General features: G+C 38.0%; 1 protein-coding gene across 6 annotated transcripts in view; it reads left to right on the top strand.

Annotated features, from left to right (window-relative positions):
• The window catches only part of SOCS5 (suppressor of cytokine signaling 5), a 77,380-nt gene extending 56,841 nt beyond the window's left edge, over positions 1–20,539 (top strand). For 4 of the 6 annotated variants that reach the window (XM_085015429.1, XM_085015428.1, XM_085015430.1 and 1 more), the window contains one exon: positions 9,846–12,936. In XM_085015429.1, the coding sequence (XP_084871555.1) occupies positions 9,858–11,468 (1,611 nt within the window). In that variant the 5' untranslated portion in view covers positions 9,846–9,857 and the 3' untranslated portion in view covers positions 11,469–12,936. 6 annotated transcript variants of the gene reach the window in all.
• The last annotated feature ends 304 nt before the right edge of the window (positions 20,540–20,843 follow it).

Here is a 20,843-nt window from a genome sequence, read left to right as displayed (position 1 = left end):
AAGTTTTTACTTGGACCTCTGTAGTAGTCTTTGTGCAGGATCAACATCCTTTCTTGTTCTCTTACTGTGGATCATATGCCTACCTCTTGCATTTCGTCTTGGCGCTCCTCCCCTCACTTGCTAGTCTATGTTAACTTCAGCCATTGTTCGTGCTCATTCCTCTTGTTCCATCTGCCTAGAGTGACCCAGTCATATATTATATATTATATATATAATATATATTATCCTCCATCATGTTCCATCACAAGTGACTCAATATATTTCCCTGTGCTATACAGCAGGATCTCATTGTTTTCCACTCCAAATGCAATAGTTTGCATCTATTAACCCCAGACTCCCAGTCTGTCTGACTCCCCCCTCCCCCAGCAACCACAAGTCTGTTCTCCAAGTCCCTGGGTTTCTTTTCTATGAAAAGGTTCATTTGGGCTGTATATTAGATTCCAGATATAAGTAATATCATATGGTATTTGCCTTTCTCTTTCTGACTTCACTTAGAATGAGAGTCTCTAGTTCCATCCATGTTGCTGTAAATGGCATTATTTTGTTCTTTTTTATGGCTGAGTAGTATTCCATGGTATATATATACCACATCTTCTTAATCTATTCATCTGTCGATGGACATTTAGGTTTGTTCCCATGTCTTGGCTATTGTGAATAGTGCTGCAGTGAACATACGGGTGCATGTATCTTTTTCTTTTCTCTTTAGGGCTGCACCCGCAGCATATGGCCAGGGATCAAACCTGCATCCTTATGGATACCAGTCAGATTCGTTTCCACTGAGCCCCAACGGGAACTCCTGTATCTTTTTCAATGAAAGTTTTCTACAGATATATGCCCAAGAGTGGAATAGCTGGTCTATATTTAGTTTTCTAAGGTACCTCCATACTGTTTTCCATAGTGGTTGTACCAATTTACATTCCCACCAACAGTGTAGGAGGGTTCCCTCTTTTCCGCACCCTCTCCAGCATTTGGTGTTTATTGACTTGGTAATGATGGCCATTCTGACAGGTGTGAGGTGGTACCTCATTTTAGTTTTGATTTGTACTTCTCTACTAATTAATGATGTTGAGCATTTTTTCATGTGCTTGTTGGCCATCTGTATATCTTCTTTGGAGAAATGTCTGTTCAGGTCTTTTGCCCATTTTTCAGTTGGATTGTTGGTTTTTTTGCTGTTGAGTTGTATAAGTTGTTTGTATATTTTAGAGATTAAGCCTTCAGACAAAATTTTGAAATATCACCTCAGAAGTCTTCCTTGCCTGCCATCCCTTAATCTAGATCATGCTTCCCTGTTATCATTACTGTTTCTGCCTGGCACTCCTATAAATGTTAACTAAGTGGTTATTGAGGAAGACCTCTGGTTTGATTCAGTCAGGACCAATAGTTTATATCTGAAATGTTCAGAAGTCAAACCTCAAACCTAAAGAATAATGATTGACCTGAAATGGAGAATGAGGAAGATGGAAATGTCAAAAACAAATGTCAAGTTTCTAGCTCTGGCAAATGAGTGTAAAGAGATACTATTTCAGAGATAGAAAACACAATAGAGCAGTTTTGGCAACCGAGGGGGTTGGTGAGAGTTAATAAATTAAATCATAAAAAGGGATGTATGTCTTAAATACTTTAAAAATATGACTGCATGGTAGTTTGTCAGACTTTTTATTAAGGGGCAAAGGCAGTTTCTTTGAGAGTGTGTCCACTAGTTGCAGGTCCGTATTATCTTTAAGAAACCATTGCCCATAGGCTGGCAGCTGTAGCTCAGTTTGACCCATAGCTGGGACCCTCCATATGCTGAGAGTGCTGCCCTAAAAAAAAGAAGGAAAGAAACCCTGCTCATAATATATCATCAAAGATCTCCAGTTTGGGTTTTTTTAAATGGAACAAGAATTTAGACCTTTCTGATGCACTCTGAGTTTAGAATCCTTGTAGATTTTTGCAGTATTTTTTCCAATTTTTAGAACTATTTTCTTGCCTGTACCTAATGTAACAGTGTATCTCACTTCTATTGAGTGTTTCAAAATCATTCAACTCAGTCTTCCCCCACTCCACCCCCACATTTTATTAGGTTAATTAACACTTAATTAAATCACCTAATTACAGTAAGTGTAAATGGCATGAGCAAGTCTGGGAGCTAACATAACTCACTAAAAGTATAACCAACTGATGGGAAAGAAGTATCTGAGTGTACCATGTCAGTGGGCTCCATACTCCTTGTATGCACATGTACACGGTCTACTGTATTAATACAATATGTATAGGGTAATACTCTTAACACTGAGGTTGAATTATATGGCCATTTATTACCCACAAAACAGTGATTTTATATGATTGAATATAACATGAAATAGCAGTGTAGGAGTTCCTGTCCATGGCTCAGTGGTTAACGATCCCAACTAGCATCCATGAGGACGTAGGTTTCATCCCTGGCCTTGCTCAGTGGGTTAAGGATATGGCGTTGCCATGAGCTGTAGTGGGGGTTGCAGACATGGCTTGCATGGCTGTGGCGTAGGCTAGCTCCATTTCGACCCCAAGCCTGGGAACCTCCATATGCCATGGGTGTGGCCCTAAAAAGACAAAAGACACACACAAAAAAATAGCAGTATAAAAGATAAATAGGCATCCAGTTGAATAATATAGATCATGTCACAATAAGGTGTATAAATAACAATTTAAAAATAAATTTTCCAAAATACCCAAATGGTTCTTTTAAGGGACTTAAAGCTATGACAGCCATGTGTCCCTAGATTTCTGGGTCAGTCTTTAATAGTAAATCTTGTGTTATTTTTTTTTTCTCTAAAAATTATTGAAATGTCACCAAAATATCAATCAAAAATGGAATCACCTAAACTGCCACTTGTATCTCATTTTGGCACAGAAATATTCAATCAGCCCATGTGTCCCAATTTTTTTGTACTATAACTGAAGGGCTTTCTATTATCATGACTGGGTAGCTTAGGTAGACTAAACTATAGAGGAGAGATTTTAGTTGGGTCATATTCTTCCTCTTTACCCACTATGGCATGCCATGTAGTCTTAAAACTTGTTGAATTTAGTTTGTTTCTATTAAAGTATAAATTAAATATCATTGAAATGAACTTCTGGGAACTATTTCAATTATTTTACCTTGTGGAAATTTTGTAATAGATACTACTTGGCATTAAGAGGGCCACTGACTGTGGTCTTTAATTTTTTAATATATGTAAATTTTTGTGGTGATGGAATTTGACCTCTCAGTTTTCATAATTCTGATTTATAGCTTATCCTGTTAAGTATCATTTTTCAACAAAAGCTATTTAACTTTTACAGTGTTATAAAACCAGTTTTAAATTATGATTGTCCTTCAGGAAGGAATGACTTTTTAGAAATTTGCTTTGGATAGTTTTAAGGATAACTCTGCAGGTGTAGAAATGTGAAAGGCCGTAATGGATGATGAACTTTCAATCTAGAATCAATTCAGTTGAAATTCAACACTTTTTTATACCCCTGTGTAAGTTATATAAAACCATAAAGTATAGTATCAGAGCTGTAATTTCGTTCTCAAAGGGGTTCAGCTAAGCACATTTCCAAAAATTTAACAAGAAAACAAATAAGAGAACCTCAAAACTGACATTATAAACATTAGGATAGTTGAAATGCCTTCCTGATTCTTACATAGACTCTTCTATGAATCACTATTGGTATTTTCTTCCCAGTATTATGGCCACCCACATAGCATTCCCCATGGCAAGAAGAATCCACTTTCTGTCCCCAAGGGATATGACAGCATAATAGTCTTTCTTTAAATTAGGATATTTTGGGAGTTCCCATCGTGGCTCAGCAGTAACCAACCTGACTAGTATCCATGAGGACGCAGGTTTGATTCCAGTGGGTTAAGTGGCTCAGTGGATTAAGGATCCGGCATTGCCATGAGCTGTGGTGTAGGTCACAGATGTGCTCAGATCCAGCATTGCTGTGCCTATGGCATAGGCCTGCAGCTGCAGCTCCGATTTGACCCCTAGCCTGGGAATTTCCATATGCCGTGGGTGCGGCCCTGAAAAGACTAAATAAATAAATAAGGATGTTTTGTCACAATGCAATCCCACAAAAGCCTCCAGATTAGGAATAGAGAAACCACTAAACTTCATGCTCTATGCCAAAGGTTTAGTGTTAGAAGCTGCCTGCTGTCACCCAGCAAGTACAGGTATTTTCTGCATATCCCACTTGCTTGTACAACTTTCAAAGAACCGTATATGAAAACAAGTAGTTTTAAAGTTGGTTGCTTTCTAAAATGGACAGTCATTTTTCAGGCCTAATTGGATTATCGAAGAAATATCTTTCAATAGCTGCAGAGTATATCTTATAAACACAGAGAAGAAACCTCTTGAACTTCTTGAATATTGGTCCTCTGGTGTTTGCAATGGTATGGTTTATAATCTTTCATACTCCAAACCAAGGTCAACAAACTTTTTCTGTAAAGAGCCAGATAGGCTTTACTGACTACATGTGGTCTCTGTTGAGTGTTCTTGTGGGTTTTTGGTTTGGGTTTTTTTTTTTTAATGCCTTTAAAAATGTAAAAAACGGAGTTCCCGTGTGCCAGAGTGGGTTATGGATTCGGCATTGTCACTGCAGTGGCTCAGGTTTGGTCCCGGGCCCAGGAACTTCATACCATGGGTGTGGCCAAAAAAAAAAAAAAAAAAAGGAAAAAACCATTCTTAGCTTGAGTCTGTACAGAAATAAACCTCAGGCCATATTTCCTCCTTTGGCTATAGCTTGCTGACCCCTGCTCTAGGTTAGTACTGTCCAATTGAAATATAATATGAACTATATATGTAATTTTAAAATTTCCATTAGCCACATTTAAAAAGTAAAAAGCAGATGAAATTAATTTTAATATTTTACCAATTACATCCATACTATCATTATTTCAGTATGTGGTACTAGCCACATTTCAAGGATTCAAAAACCACATGTATCAGACAGCACATCTCTAGACCAGAGCTACTCAAAATATGAACTGGTACCAGTCTACAGTTTGTTACCAGTTTATGACAAGTTAAGTATAGAAGTTAAAAGCAAGCATTTTAAATACTCTATAGTAATTTCACAGTTATTTTACATCTTCAATCTAATAAGAAATTTGGCACTTGTATTTATATGTCTCTTATACATTCCATTTTTCTAGCAATGTATTATTATATCCACAGTAGAATCAGTCCGTGAAATTAAAAAAAAAATTATATGGATAATTTAAGAGGTGCTATTCTAGACAGTGTCTCCTAAGATTCTACAGACCTCTTATATACATGACAAAAATAAAAAGAGAAATGGCAATGAGATTGTGGAGTAGGTAGTTTATTTAGTACTGTTCACATGTCACCAACCACTGCAGAGCAGTGCCCCTTTACTTGTCTGTTTCAGAGCTACCACTGCAGTCTGTGATCAGGGAATCCTTGGTCAGTGGTTTTCTTACTCTACTCTAGAATCACCCAGAGAGCTTATTAAAAAATAGCAGTGTCCAGGCCCAACTCCAGACCAGTTAAATCAGAATCTCTTGGGAGGGGGGCTGTTTTCAGTTTTAAAAGTTGTGTATTTTACTAGTTATATTGAAGTTTTATCTGGGTGACTGTGTTTTACTGCCAGCAGTATTGTAAGGATCCCTCAGGCCAGAAAATTTTGCTCTTTCTCCACTTGGAAAAAATCATTGATCTGGTGGGGGACTTTCTGTGTGGTACTGTTCACTCTCTTTAACAGGAAAGGAGGACTTCTCAGTTAACTATGCCAGCTTGAACGCTGGCATTTTATTTTTATTCCCTCTTGGAACCCCACTGAACTTAAAGGAATAAGAAAGGCATAAGGCATAAATCACAAGTAGAAAGCAAATGAGAGGAGACAGAAGTAGGCTTGATGGGTCAATAAAGTTTTGTTAGATACAGGTAGGTGGAAATGAGCAGAACTGAGAAAGCTAATCTTTGTACCTGCAAATGAGGATGTTAAAAAGCAAACCAGTTTAAGCTGCTGGCTCAGGAATTAGAGGAACCAGTTACCTCAGAAGGTAAGGGTGGAGTATGGTGCTAAAAACAGGAGTGGTTACAAGTCTGTGGATCGGTCTCCTACTTGTCCTCCTGAGCAGCCCAGAAACAATTGTTCCTTTACTTTGGATAAAATTGGAGGTTGGAGCTGGGAAAAATTTAACCTGAGAAGTTTAGTCATAACTGAAGTTGGGATATCTTTGGAAAATAAGGACCCCTTTTGAAAAACAGGGACTAAGCGAAAGTCTGAATATTGAAGTTAAGCCCTCACCATTCCCCCGACCTGTTCGCAGAACATGGCAGTCAGGTGTGTGTGTCCCAGACAGGAGACTGGAGCATTGCTGTCTGGGATGAGCAGCCAGGAGACAAGACTTACAGATGCTATCTTTAGAGATTGCCCAGTTGCCCTAAAAAATCATCTCATTGTTTCATCACCTTACAGTAAAGCCAACCAGTTGACAGTGACTGCCCACCCACCCCCACCTCCTCCAGGACAGACCTTCTGATCAGCATGTTAGTGCTGATGCACAGCCAGGGACCATCAGACACTTGTGGAAAGCCTCTGGAGTGAAAAACAGAGACCTAAAGATTTAAGTGAAAAAATAAGGTACCAAGAAGAAACAGATAAAAACATTTAAAATGTTAAAAGAAAAAAAAAAAAAAAGAAAGAAAACCTTTTAAAACTTTGTATCCTTAGAGAAACGAGATATTAAATCCAAGAAGCTAGACTAGGATGCTATTAAAAAGAATAGCATCCTATTAAGAAGAACTAGAAAAGCATCTTTGAAATTAAAATTGTGATAGAACTACAGAAGAATTGTAACTGCAATAGAACTATTACAAAGTGATGCCAAAGAAATCTACCAGTAGAAAACAGAAAAAAAAAAAAATGCATTCCTGAAAAAATACATGATAATCGGAGTTCTCCTGTGGCACACTGGGTTAAGGATCCAGCATTGTCACTGCAGTGTCTTGGTTCACTGCTGTGGCACCAGTTCAGTCCCTCGCCTGGAGCATGCCATGGGTGAAGCAAAAAATAATAATAATAATCAAAAGATTAATCTAAATGGCAGAGGATTTTCAGGAGAGCGGGAAACAAGGTGGGGGGGTAAAGGGGCATTGAAAGGGCCTGGCACAATGGGTACAAAAAGGCCCCACACTAAAAGGATAATGAGAAGAAGATGCAATTTTTCATGAAAAAAAAAAAACAGGTCACATAACAGAAAACTGGGATTCATGTGATAATAGACTTTTCAACAGCCACACTGAAGCCACATTTTGAAGCAATGCCCTCACAATTCTGAGGGTAAATAATTTTCATCCTAGAATGTCATCAACCCATAGCAATATAATCATGTTATCTAGAAACAATGAGGAAAAGGCCAGCAGAAAAAGCAAACAGATTTCAAAATTATATTCCTTGGGAGTGGGAATCAAGAATGGAAAGAGTGTAGCAGCGCTATTATCTGTTATAAGCCTTATGATGGTATTTGACCTTTGAAATTATAAATATATGAATTAAGTAAAAATAAAAAGCAACTTAAAAATAGAGAAATGAGAAGGAAACTGGCCAAGAAGAGGCTAGGATATTGGAAGAGTAAGTCTACAAATTTTGGAGTCAATGAGAAAATGTAGCAGAGAATTAGTCCTATGTATGTAACAGGGCTATGAGCAAAGAACAGAAATCCTAATATTAAAAAAAAGTCTAAGTGATCGCAAGACATGCTAAGTTCAAATGGTGTAAGCCTCAAGAAAAGCTTATAATTTTTTTTTTTTCTTTTTGCGAGGAGGTAAAATGTTCTGACAGAGTTTAATAAGATTTAACAGTTTCATCTAATAGATTTTATTAGACAGCATACCACCTACCATGCAAACTCCAATGTATTTAACAGTATGCTTTTAATAAAGAATCTGAAAGTACATTTTATGATTTCATAGACATGAATTCTCTGTTGGCACTGTCATTAGTCCAAGAGCACTGTTAGTCCAAGAGTCCTTTCTGTAAGAAACTAAAGGGAATTCATTTTAGGGAAGTTTATTTCTTATTTCTTTTGATCCTAGCCAATCAACTTCTTGAAAATGCAAGTATTTATGACAAAGAGGATTAGTCAGTTATAGAAGGATCAGCTCTAATGACTCTCACCACTATTAAGGTTTTCCAATATTGATCCTAAACTGTGCAGAATAGGACATAGTAAGATAGTAAACATGAACAAAAAATTCAGGGGGAAAAGTGCCATACTTATTAAACAGCCAGAATAGAAAAAGAAACCATTCTTAAAGAAGTTTCTGCCATCATGTTGTGATAAAACTAGTTGAATTTTAAGTTTAGGTTTTTCCATTTCATCTACTGTTGACGTTTCTGTTACTGAGTGCGACAGTGTGCCTATGAACGTTATAGTCTTAAAAATAATTTATGAAGCACCATAAACTGCTTTAGATTTTTTAAAAAAATTATCAAAGTATGGTTGATTTAGTGTTGCATCAGTTTCTGCTGCACAGCAAAGTGACCCAGTCATACATAAATATACATTCTTTTCCTCATGTTATCGTCCATCCTGTTCTATCACAAGAGATTGGATATAGTTCCCTGTGCTATACAGTAGGATAGATTTTTTTTTTAAAGGAGCAAGAATAAAGATGCCAGGTTGCATATTTTCGTTTTTGTTTTTTTAATTACTACAATATCCTAACTTTTTTCTATTATGCTATTATTTTCAAGTTCTTCCAAGGATTAAGAAGCTTAAAGACACCTTTCATTTAAACCTAATTATTATATTTTCCTTCTTTTTCTCCTATTTTCCTTTATACTCAAACTCCTTCCTCAAAGTCATGGATAGAATTTGCTATGTTGTCGGGTGAGGAGAGCAGATATGGAGTTTTTACAATTGATTGACCCCTAAGCTTTAAGAGTGCTAGATGAGTAGAGTAGCAGTTGGTAAGTGAAATTGTTAAGAATTCTACCTAAAAGTTTTGAAACTAATTTTAATGTATTATGTAGATGTGACTCTGATTATCACATTTGAGAAGTCAAACGCAGATATGTTTTAGGAGTTCCCTGGTTGTTTAGTGGTTAGGACTCAGCACTTTCACTGCTGCAGCCCAGGTTCAGTCTCTGGTCTGGCAACTGAGATCCCACATCCAGCTGCTGCACACTGCAACCACAAAAAAATAAGGAATGCGGGAGTTACCATTGCGGCGCAGTGGTTAACAAATCTGACTGGGAACCATGAGGTTGCGGGTTCAATCCCTACCCTCGCTCAGTGGGTTAAGGATCCAGCATTGCCGTGAGCTGTGGTATAGGTTGCAGACGCAACTTGGATCCCGCATTGCCGTGGCTCTGGTGAAGGTCGGCTGCTACAGCTCCGATTGGACCCCTAGCCTGGGAACCTCCATATGCCGAGGGTGCGTCCCTAGAAAAGCCAAAAAAAAAAAAAATAAGGAATGCGATATTTTCCCTCTGTAGTACTTGAGGCAATAGATTATTCCAAAGTGAGGAGACAAATCATTGTCAAATGAAATTAAGTTGACACATGAGGGAAAGCTACCAAAGTTTAATTAATAGGGTTTGTTTCCTCCTCAACAAGGATAATGTTCTGAGTAGTCTATCTGAAAGGAAGTGAGAACTGGCCTGGATGGTACAGTGCCACAGACAGCCTGATGGTCTTACAGCTGCCAAGCACTGTATGTCACATCCCCTTAGAAGGGCAACGTGAGGGGAACTTCTGACCAGAACCACTGAAATTTCCAGTGAGAAGAAGGGTGATGGATTCTGCCTTTTCTGTTTTCACACACTCCCATGAGTAACTTATTTTCTCCTTTTCCTGTTTTTGTCTTTAGGTCTTATAATCAATGGATAAAGTGGGGAAAATGTGGAATAACTTCAAATACAGGTGTCAGAATCTCTTCAGTCATGAGGGAGGAAGCCGTAGTGAAAATGTGGACATGAACTCCAACAGATACTTGTCTGTCAAAGAGAAAAACATCAGTATAGGAGACTCAGCTCCTCAGCAACAAAGCAGTCCCTTAAGAGAAAATGTTGCCTTACAGCTGGGGTTAAGCCCTTCAAAGAATGCTTCAAGGAGAAACCAAAACTGTGCCACTGAAATTCCTCAGATTGTCGAAATAAGCATTGAAAAGGATAATGACTCAAGTGTCACCCCAGGAACAAGACTTGCAAGAAGAGATTCTTACTCACGACATGCTCCATGGGGTGGGAAGAAGAAACATTCCTGTTCTACAAAGACACAGAGTTCACTGGACACTGATAAGAAGTTTGGTCGAACTCGAAGTGGCCTTCCAAGGAGAGAGAGGCGCTACGGCGTGAGCTCCATGCACGACATGGACGGCGTTGCCAGCAGAACCGTAGGAAGTCGCTCTCTGAGACAGAGGTTGCAGGATACGGTGGGCTTGTGTTTTCCCATGAGAACTTACAACAAGCAGTCAAAGCCCCTCTTTTCTAATAAAAGAAAAATACACCTTTCTGAGTTAATGCTTGAGAAATGCCCCTTTCCTGCCGGCTCAGATTTGGCCCAAAAATGGCATTTGATTAAACAGCATACTGCCCCTGTGAGCCCACATTCAACATTTTTTGATACATTTGATCCATCCTTGGTTTCTACAGAAGATGAAGAAGATAGGCTTCGAGAGAGAAGGCGACTTAGTATCGAAGAAGGGGTGGACCCCCCTCCCAACGCACAAATACATACATTCGAAGCCACTGCGCAGGTTAACCCGTTATATAAACTGGGACCAAAGTTAGCTCCTGGAATGACTGAAATAAATGGGGACAGTTCTGCAATTCCGCAAGCTAATTGTGACTTAGAAGAGGACACAACCACGCTGTGTTTGCAGTCTCGGAGGCAGAAGCAACGTCAGGTATCTGGAGACAGCCATGCCCACGTTAGCAGACAGGGAGCTTGGAAAGTCCACACACAGATCGACTACATACACTGCCTCGTGCCAGATCTGCTCCAGATCACAGGTAATCCCTGTTACTGGGGAGTGATGGACCGTTACGAAGCAGAAGCCCTTCTCGAAGGGAAACCTGAAGGTACATTTTTGCTCAGGGACTCTGCACAGGAGGACTACCTCTTCTCCGTGAGCTTCCGTCGCTACAACAGATCCCTGCATGCCCGAATTGAACAGTGGAATCACAACTTTAGTTTCGACGCTCACGACCCGTGTGTGTTTCACTCCTCCACTGTAACAGGACTTTTGGAACATTACAAAGACCCCAGTTCTTGCATGTTTTTTGAACCATTGCTTACGATATCACTCAATAGGACTTTCCCTTTCAGCCTGCAGTACATCTGCCGCGCAGTCATCTGCAGATGCACAACGTATGATGGAATCGATGGGCTCCCGTTACCGTCCATGTTACAGGATTTTTTAAAAGAGTATCATTATAAACAAAAAGTTAGAGTTCGCTGGCTAGAACGAGAACCAGTCAAGGCAAAGTAAACCCTCCTGCCCCCAAAGGGCTTTAACACGATTTGCTTTTATGTGCATCAGGCAGTACACGTATAGCAAGCACACATATCAGTGTTAGGTTTTTTCCAGTACAGTATGTAAGCTTAGTGTTAGTACCTGTCAGATGCGATCTGCTGTTACTTACTCAGACAAACGTGGTGCCTATTGAGACAACAGAGAATAGCGCTACAGGTGTTCAGTAAGGCCACAGAAACATTTTGCCGATTTAGCTGACGGTTTGGTGGTAGTAACTGAGTGAAGCAACTCTGGGGCATTTGCTATGAAGAATTCTATTTCTTACTGAAGAACAAATTATTAATATTGGATGAGTATTTCAACAGTGTGACTAATGTTTGAAATTATTATTTTTTCTAAGAATTTTTCTATAACCTTCCAAAAGTAGTGATGTTTGTAGTTACTATAAATCAAGCTTTGGAAGTCCAAAAAATAAAGACTGCTTTCCTTTTAGGAAAAAAAGATGCAATTTTCTGGCCACAAGGGCATAGTGCAGTTCACTTAAGTGTTGATATAGTTTATAGTCAGGCTCCTTTTCTCTTCTGCAAAAGGTACTGTTAAGTAAACCAGGTTTTCTAAATAGTAGTTCTTAAAATTTCAGACTTATAAAGTGGGTAGTAGAATTTTATTTAAGGCCTTAGGTATTAATTTTTTAATGAGTGCTTTAACTTAAAACATTGGGAATAGCTGCTGCAAGGTAGGCCGGTGTGTGGTTTGTTTTAAGTTGACATGTGCAGTCCAGTTGCTGATTCATTAAAGTTGGATCTTTTTCTGTGCCCGTGATGAGTTTGTGAACCATGAAGAAAATGAGACTAGAAGATACCCAAACAAGTCAGATAATACTAACTACAGTGATTGCTGATTGTTGAGATGATCGTCAAACTGTAATTCATAATTTGGATGGCAGTATTTATCTCTTTGTTGTAAACTCTCATAGCTAAATTGCTTAAGTACAAGTTAGAGAATTTCAGTGCAGTTATTTCTTAACGGAAAATCTGAAACCTAAATTGCTGATTTAAAAGGTACTGTACAACCATTATATCTGTAAATAACTTTACTTAGCACCTTTCTGTCACTTAGAATAGTATGCAATACTACTTGAGTGAGCTATTTTGAAAGTAATATCAAGTTCTAGTGTTTGCTTCTTAGTATTGAACTGAAGTTACAGTTCCGTCCTAGACACTTTGCACTAAAGTAGTCGAATCCATCCTTGTGTCTTTTTGTTAACGTGCTCTGTATCACTGGTGAGTGCTCCTTAGTTTCCTTACCTGCTGCTACAGAAAGTTCTTTTACATCCCAATGGCTATCGCCAAGGCTTCAAAGAAGAAAAGCTATATTTGTATGCAACACTAACCCTTTGACTGCTAATGTATGTTTCTGCTTGCCGTGCCTTGTTATGGCTGCTTTTTTGTGCTAATAAAGTATGTTTGGTGTTCTCCTTGTACATCTGCTGTTTTATACATTTGCAACAATTTCTCTTGTAAATGGAATGGTTTGGGGTTTTTCAATAAGCATTACCTGACAACCGACTATAGTTAATGCAGAATTACTGAACAGTCTAATACTGACTTATTCTGAGTAAGCGAACTCTAAATTTAATTCTATACACCTTCCCAATCATAATCACATATACTGTGGAACAGTAATGCAAATCCATGTATAGTTTAGATGGTAACAGAAAAGGAACAGAGAAATATTAAGCCTATTGATTTCTCTGCTTCTAAATGAAAGATTGAAATTATCAATGATGTTATAATGTGAGTATCTATAACTTCCCACTGCATCAGAAACAAGTTAAATGAAGTCTTGTGAACTAATAATACATCAGCACTATTTATTGGTTTGGGGACCATTTTAATTAATGCCCAAAATGTAGAACTTTAACCAAAGACTTGTCCATTTTAAAGCAAAATGGGGATCGATGGGACTTACAATTCCTGTTATTTCTAGTAGAAGTCCCTGAAGAACATATACCAAAGTGTTTGAGAACTTTATCCAAACCTACTTTAAAGCATTATGTGCAATTAAGTTGTTATGACATAATTACATTGCATAATTGTTGGGTCCGTTTTTCTTGAGCTTATAATGTACCTGGAAAATAAACCTCTTGGGGAAAAAAAGGTGGTACTGATTTTTGGAGAAAGACTATATATGCAAGCAAGATCTTGTTTTAAAGAGGTAACTTGAAACTCCAAGAAAGCACTTGATGTTTTATATGCTTGTAGCAAATTGATGTTTTAATTGTAGTTTTATAGAAAGTATTAATGCTTTTATGTATTTCAGAACTTTCATATGTTAAATGGAAATTGTTTTAAATGTGTAAATATTTGAGTTTATGTAAGCATGTATACACTGTGCTAAAAGTCACTTATGTTTCAGTTTGTGTATAATATTAATATGCAACTTTTGTTTTAAAGTTTTTTCTTAAAAAAATTAGTGGCTTACATTTTAAAAAAGAAAAAAATCACCAGCATGAAATTGCACCTAAGTCTAAATTCACTGTGTCTTTTTCTGAATCCCATTGTAGCCTGTCGACTAAATTTGTGTTTTCATGGTCTTTTTGAAGTGCTTTTTAATACAAACCAGGAGATTCTTTAGAAGTTTAGACACTTTGTAGTGAAGTAATTACATGTAACCCAAGGAAAGATTGCTTTGATTCGTACCCATTCTCATTCTTAATGTTCATCTATTCATTCATTCATTCATTCACACTTATACATCTGCATATATGTACACATACATACATATATTTATGATGTGAATATTACTTTAGACATTAATATTGCCATCTGATTCAGAGTCATTTAAAGGCCGTATTCCATTCAAATGTGATTATCTGCACAGTAAAGTCTAGTCTTGGAACCATAATCTTGTTTGTAATGCAGTTGCCTTCCAAAGAGAAAGCATTCGTTAGTATTTTCTTTACTGATTAAACACAGTGAAAAAAATTTTTTAACAAGAAACAGCTTGGTTTAAATAGAGTTATTAAGAGCCATAATTAAATTTATATTTCTTAGGTAAAATTGAGCCCAGCTAATCATACTCCAGAAACTGATATGTGTTCTTATGGTCCATTGGAAGGGTTATGTAAGATTTATAGTGGTTTGGACCATAAAAATTGATACTTGAATTCTAAGCTTCAAAGTTCATGAACATTTTTATTTGGCATTTTAATTTGGTTGCTATTCATTTTCATTCTAAGCTTCTTTTGCTCCATGGCACTAAATACTAATTTGGTAGGTTTTACTGATATGGGTCTTAGATCCTTTACTTTTGTAGCAAAGAAGGCTATAAACTTGCCTTTTGGTAAAGGCAAAGAGCCTAGAGTGAGTCAGAACTCTCCTAGGAAAGATGCAGAGCCTCTATCCATCTCTGGGAGTGTGTTAAAACAGGGCAGATCACACAGATTCCTTCATTTACCCTGTACCCCAACACATACAGGTTTACTTAGATGCAATGAGACAAACATGCACACAAAGCGCTGACCAAAAGGTGAGAAACATTTCCAAAGGGGACAGTATTGCCTGGTGTGTACTTAACAATTACGTATCTATGAGGCTTAGGTTTTATTTCATATTTTTTGCAACAGCCAATATGGAACATAGACTTTCACAATGTGGTATGTTTCTAAGGTTTGGGGTGGAACTTTTGTGGGAGGTGGTTGGTTGTCTGGGATGGGACATAGAGGGGTTGTCCTTGCAGAGTAGGGAACAACTGGAACAACTGTTTCCATGCCCAGGAAGCTTGACTGAATAGTTAGACTGGTTTCAACCATTCATTCAACAAATATTCATAGAAGACCCATGTGCTAGTCCCGGTTTTAGGTGGTGGGTATATGTTGGGTTATAAGACAAAGGTATAGGGTCTTTGGGAATAGTGACCTTGAGTGGTGTAAAGAAAATCACCAAGATCAAAGAAAAGAGCATTTGGATGAAAAGAACAATAAAACTAAAGATCTCAAAGCAAGAATGTGCTTTTATGCTGGAAAAGAGAAGTCCAGAGCATGGTGGAGAATAGTGGATGATAAGGTTGTAGAAATCAACAAGAGCCTGACCACTTAAGGCTATGGGCCCAAAGGAAGAAATCTAAATTTGAATCTGATGGTAAGGGAGTGACATGGCCTGCGTTGTATCCCTCTAGTAGATGGAGGACAAACTATAGTGGGGACAAATGAGAGCGACTGCTGCAGTCATCTAGGTGAGAGATGGTGAGAGCCTGGACTGGAGCGGTTCTTGTAGGGAAGAGACTCTTGTTAGGAAAAGCTGACAGGATTTGGTGATGGGTTAGATGTGAAGAAGAAATAAATTGATTTTGAGCAAGGATAGTGATGCCATTAGCTGAGATTTCAGAGCAACAATGGAGGAGCAAATTGGAGGGGATAAATCAAATCTTGCCCGGGGTATGTTGAGATTCCTATTATCTCAATGGAGACATTGAGTAGACAGCTGGGTATATGAATGTAGGGTTAAGGGGGAGAGTAAGAGGAGTCACTATATGGATAAATATTTGGGGCAAGTGGTGGCAACATTTATCTTAGTTTGTGAGTTCAAGCTTCTGTATCATAGTTTGGGTCGTTTTTGTTTTTTTGTCCTTTTGCCATTTCTTGGGCCACTGCTGCGGCATATGGAGGTTCCCAGGCTAGGGGTCCATTGGAGCTGTAGCCACCGGCCTAAGCCACAGCCACAGCAACACGGGATCCGAGCCATGTCTGCAACCTACACCACAGCTCACGGCAACGCCAGATCCTTAGCCTGCTGAGCAAGGCCAGGGATCGAACCCGCAACCTCACGGTTCCTAGTCGGATTTGTTAACCACTGAGCCACGACGGGAACTCTGGTTTTTTGGTTTTTTTTTTTTTGTTTGTTTGTTTTTTAAGCCTTTTTTAAATAGAGGACTTGCCTTTCAAAAAGTTTTAAAATATTAGAATCAAGCCTTGCCCTCAATTTCAAACTTTCATCCATGTCAAAATTTGGTTATCATGCTTTCCATGTCAAGTTGACTTGTGTGTCTTTTAGTACAGATCTTTATATGAGAAATGCAAGATCGTTATGGAATATTTAGAAAGTACTGAAGATCATAAAAAATCAGGACCCACCCCGCAAAAGTCCGAATTACCATTTTCTCTACCATCACCAACCCTGACTCTCCCAACTCCCATTCTGTAATCTTCCAGAGCTGACTGCTATTAACGCTTATTACGTTCCACTATTTTTTCATGCATTTTAAGTTAAAGGGTGAAAATTGATGGAATACAGATATTGATAGATAATACAGCAAGAGATGCAAAGAACTGGAGGCCTTGAGTTACTTTTAGTATATTCAGATGGGCTCCAGATTTTACTCTACCTGACTCAGTGTGGACTTGGGTGTCTTCACCTAGGTTGTTTAAAGGTTAGAATAAATGACACTGCTAAGGCCCAATCACTGATGGTTTCTTGAAATAAAATTTCAGTAGAAGATGAGAACCTTGATCTCATGGAACTTTTAAGCTAATGGGAACACAGACAAATATATACATGTATAATGATAAGAATATGTGGAAACAGACTAAGCTAAAAGTAAAGCAAAAACAGGTTGCACGCTTAATAAGGAAAAACAGAAAAGTGACCCACAGGGAGGCAGGGTGAATTGATATCTTAGATTTGTTTCATTGCAAGAATGTCTAATAAATGGACTTCGCAGATGGTAAAGTCAGGTGTGGAAGTGCAGTGGTAAGTAGCAACTGATGAGGGCAGAATGAGGTGAAATAATCTATTGAGTGTGGCATATGAATATGCTAGACTGAAGGCTCTGAACTTAAGCTAGGTTCTTAAGCAAGGCAGAATTAGAAATTACACCAGAAGCTGCAAAATGGATTATAACCAGGAGAGGTTAGCAAAAGGACGCCCTTTGAAATTTGTCTAGGTCAGATTGATAGCACTGGAATTAAGCTGAGGAGCATATCCGAAAGAAACTGCAAAAGGATTAACACACAATTGTGGGTAAAGAAAATAAGCAATTTGCTTGCCTAGAGGGATTGTGAGTTAAATATGTCATAATCCTACAATTCAAGCAAGCCAAGTTAGTATCTCCCACCAAATATGAATCTCTTATTTGTTTTTAAGTAAAATTAAATATGAACAGTTTATTTTTGAAAGGCACATTTCTAATGCAAAAAAAAATTGATTAAAGAAAACTTCATCTCTCCTAGCTATAATGTACATAGAAAAAATAGGAAAATTATGTAAAATCTAAAGCAACATCAAAAAAATTTTAACCTGACAAAAATGTAGAGAAAAGGTGGCAAAATAAGATTTAAGAGAGGGTTACTGAATTTAAAACCCCCCAAGTTTTTCTCATTAATTTTTTTGGCTTTTTTTTTTTTTTAAAGGGGCCGCACAGAGGCACATGGAGGATCCCAGGCTAGGGGTCTAATCAGACCTGTAGCTGCCAGCCTACACCACAGCCACAGCAACATGGGATCTGAGCTGTGTCTAACCTACACCACAGCCCATGGCAATGCCAGATCCGTAACCCACTGAGCAAGGCCAGGGGTCAAACCTGCGTCCTCATGGATGCTAGTCAGATTCGTTTCCACTAAGCTACGACATGAAGTCCTGCTCGTTAATTTCAAAGCAAAGCCTGCAGTGACTTTTTATTTAGTAATCAGTGTTACATTTAGAAATGTCTGGTATTACTACCTGACATTTCTTTCCTTAAGTACTTACGAAGCAACCCTTTCTAATTAGAAACCCAAGATTTTAAGATATTTTTTAAACTTAATATAACCCTATCATTATACTAAATGGTTTAATATTTTCTCGTCTGTCTTAAAATTCAGTTATGTATTTAACCTTTTACTTGCCTCTATTTTTCAGAATTACTTTAAACTTACTCCTTTTTGTAAACATATTATTTTTACACATTGAACTGGAGTAATTTACAGCTTTTGTCATCTAATTTTATAAATAGATTTTGGTGGCCCTGGGTATACTAGAGGCAGTATTGAGTTTTAATAACATTACAGGAAGAGAGAAAATTTTTGGTATACAGTAGCAGTTACAACAACATGAATGATACAAATTTGTAAATTGTATTTTTTAAATACTGCCTGTTAGCAGTTGCCATCCAAGTAATAGTAATAGGACCAGTAAATGAAAATTAATATCTAAAATTTGGCTATGCTAAATTTCTCATCCTTCAAACAGGCAATCTGAGAGGCAGTATAGTTTATTAGTGATATGAACAAAATAAACATGAGGGCCTATATTTGATTTATAAATTCTCTCAGAGGCTGAGTGATCTACCTAAAATAATCTTAGCAGGAAAACTGCCAGAATAGCTTCCTGGTCCAGCAAACAAACCCTATGTAACCTGATGCACCAGACGGATTATTATGTAATACCTAAGATTTACCTGAGCTGCTGTGTCTAATCCTCTGTTTGTCTTTGATAGCTGACTTAGAGGGGTCAAGTACTTGTCCAAGGTCACATGGGTTGAGGCCAGAACCTAAGCTCTTACTCACTTTAAGACTTGGACCTTAATTTGGTCAGCCAAATTCATAGTTCTTCTAATGCTTTGTCTTCCCTTATTTTCATCTCAAGAGGACAACAGATTTTGAGACAACAGGCCACTGGAGTTGTCTTAATTCATATTTTCCAGTTAGTTATCTAAGGAGTCCCCCACATATTTATCCAACTTTACCTAGTACTGCTTTCTCCCTTGCTCACCTCTTTGCTGTCACACTGGCCTTCTTACCATGGCTCCAACACTCCAATATTTTTCCCACCTCCGAGCTTTTACATGTGTTGCTGCCTCCTGAAATTCTCACCTTCACACTTCTCCACGTGGCAGGATAGGTTCTTTTCATTCCTTATCTCTCAAGCTTAAATGTCACCTCAGATAGACGTGATTATGCGATTTAGAGATTTCCTCCATATTATTTTCTATCTCTGCCTTGCTTTTGTTTTCTTCATAGACTTTATTACAGAACATTTGCAAATATTTTAATCATTTAGGTTTGGATTTTGACTTTATCTCTTGAGAAACTCAGAACAGAGACCATATCTGTCTTGTTGGCTGTTTTATCCTCTGCCTAGCAGAGTACTTAATGTAAATAGTATTTGTCAAACAAGTGAATTAATTAATAATCCTCTTGTATTTATCCACTTTACTGACAAATATATCATGAAAACCTTGTCACATGTCCTCCTAAAATCTAGACTGCTCCACCTATTTCCAAAATCTATTGAGTTGTTTTATCTTATAGAAAAAGGTAAGGTTAATCTGACATAGAGCGTTCTTGGTGGGCCCATGCTGGTCCACTGTCTAAATTCTCACAGGCCCTACCTTTAGTAATCCATCCCAGAATGCTGCCCAGGATAATGTCACGTTCATTAGTGTGCAATTTGTGAACAACCTTCCTCCCATTTTTCTTTCTTTTTTTTTTTTTTGCTATTTCTTGGGCCGCTCCTGCGGCATATGGAGGTTCCCAGGCTAGGGGTCCAATCGGAGCTGTAGCCACCGGCCTACACCAGAGCCACAGCAACACAGGATCCGAGCCGCATCTGCAACCTACACCACAGCTCACGGCAACGCCGGATCATTAACCCACTGAGCAAGGGCAGGGACCGAACCAGCAACCTCATGGTTCCTAGTCGGATTCGTTAACCACTGCGCCACAACGAGAACTCACTCCCTCCCATTTTTCAAAGATAAGAATCTCCTCTGTCTGGTTTTCCAGCAAGTTTTCCATATGTCCCAACACCTCTGATGACTTGGTCTTCAGAGGCCTTATTTGGAAACTTTTAGTTCTCTGGAAATAAAAGTTATCTAGGTCGAGATAATTGAATATATTTATAACAGCTATGTTTCTTCTAGAATCTCTTCACCCATTTGGACCATCAAGTCCTCATTGTCAGCATTTGTTCTGCTTTTTCAGAAAAGGTGGAAGTGTAATAGGAATTGGATCTTTGAGTGTTCCCATCAACCATTAACATTTTACCATTGACTGTTTCTTTATCCATCACCTACTTATCCCATATATAATTAAAACTGTGGGCATGTGTCTATGTATGTGTGTAAGTTGAAATTTTTCTTAGTAGTAAGACGGGATATCTTTTTCAATGCATTTACATCATCTTTAAACATTCTGCAGCTGTTCACCAAAACAGGTTACTCTAAAGTAGTTCCTCTTGAAAAGCTTGCATTTTAATAAGATGAAATACATAATTGTATATGCTAAAAGTACAACTATATATTTAAAAGAATGGATAGTAAGATCTTTCATTAAGGCAGAAACTTGGAAATATGCCATATCTGAAACTTTAAAAAGTTGTTCCAGAGTAGATTTCATACCAAAAAAATAGATTG

This window comes from Sus scrofa, chromosome 3 (genome assembly GCF_054392235.1).
Source record: "Sus scrofa isolate SSC_HxYL_T2T_F1_AM1 chromosome 3, Sscrofa_HxYL_maternal_Yorkshire_Landrace_v2.0, whole genome shotgun sequence".
NCBI lineage: Eukaryota > Metazoa > Chordata > Mammalia > Artiodactyla > Suidae > Sus > Sus scrofa.
Note: the sequence above shows the minus strand (reverse complement) of the source record. Positions and strands in the feature narration are given on the sequence as shown.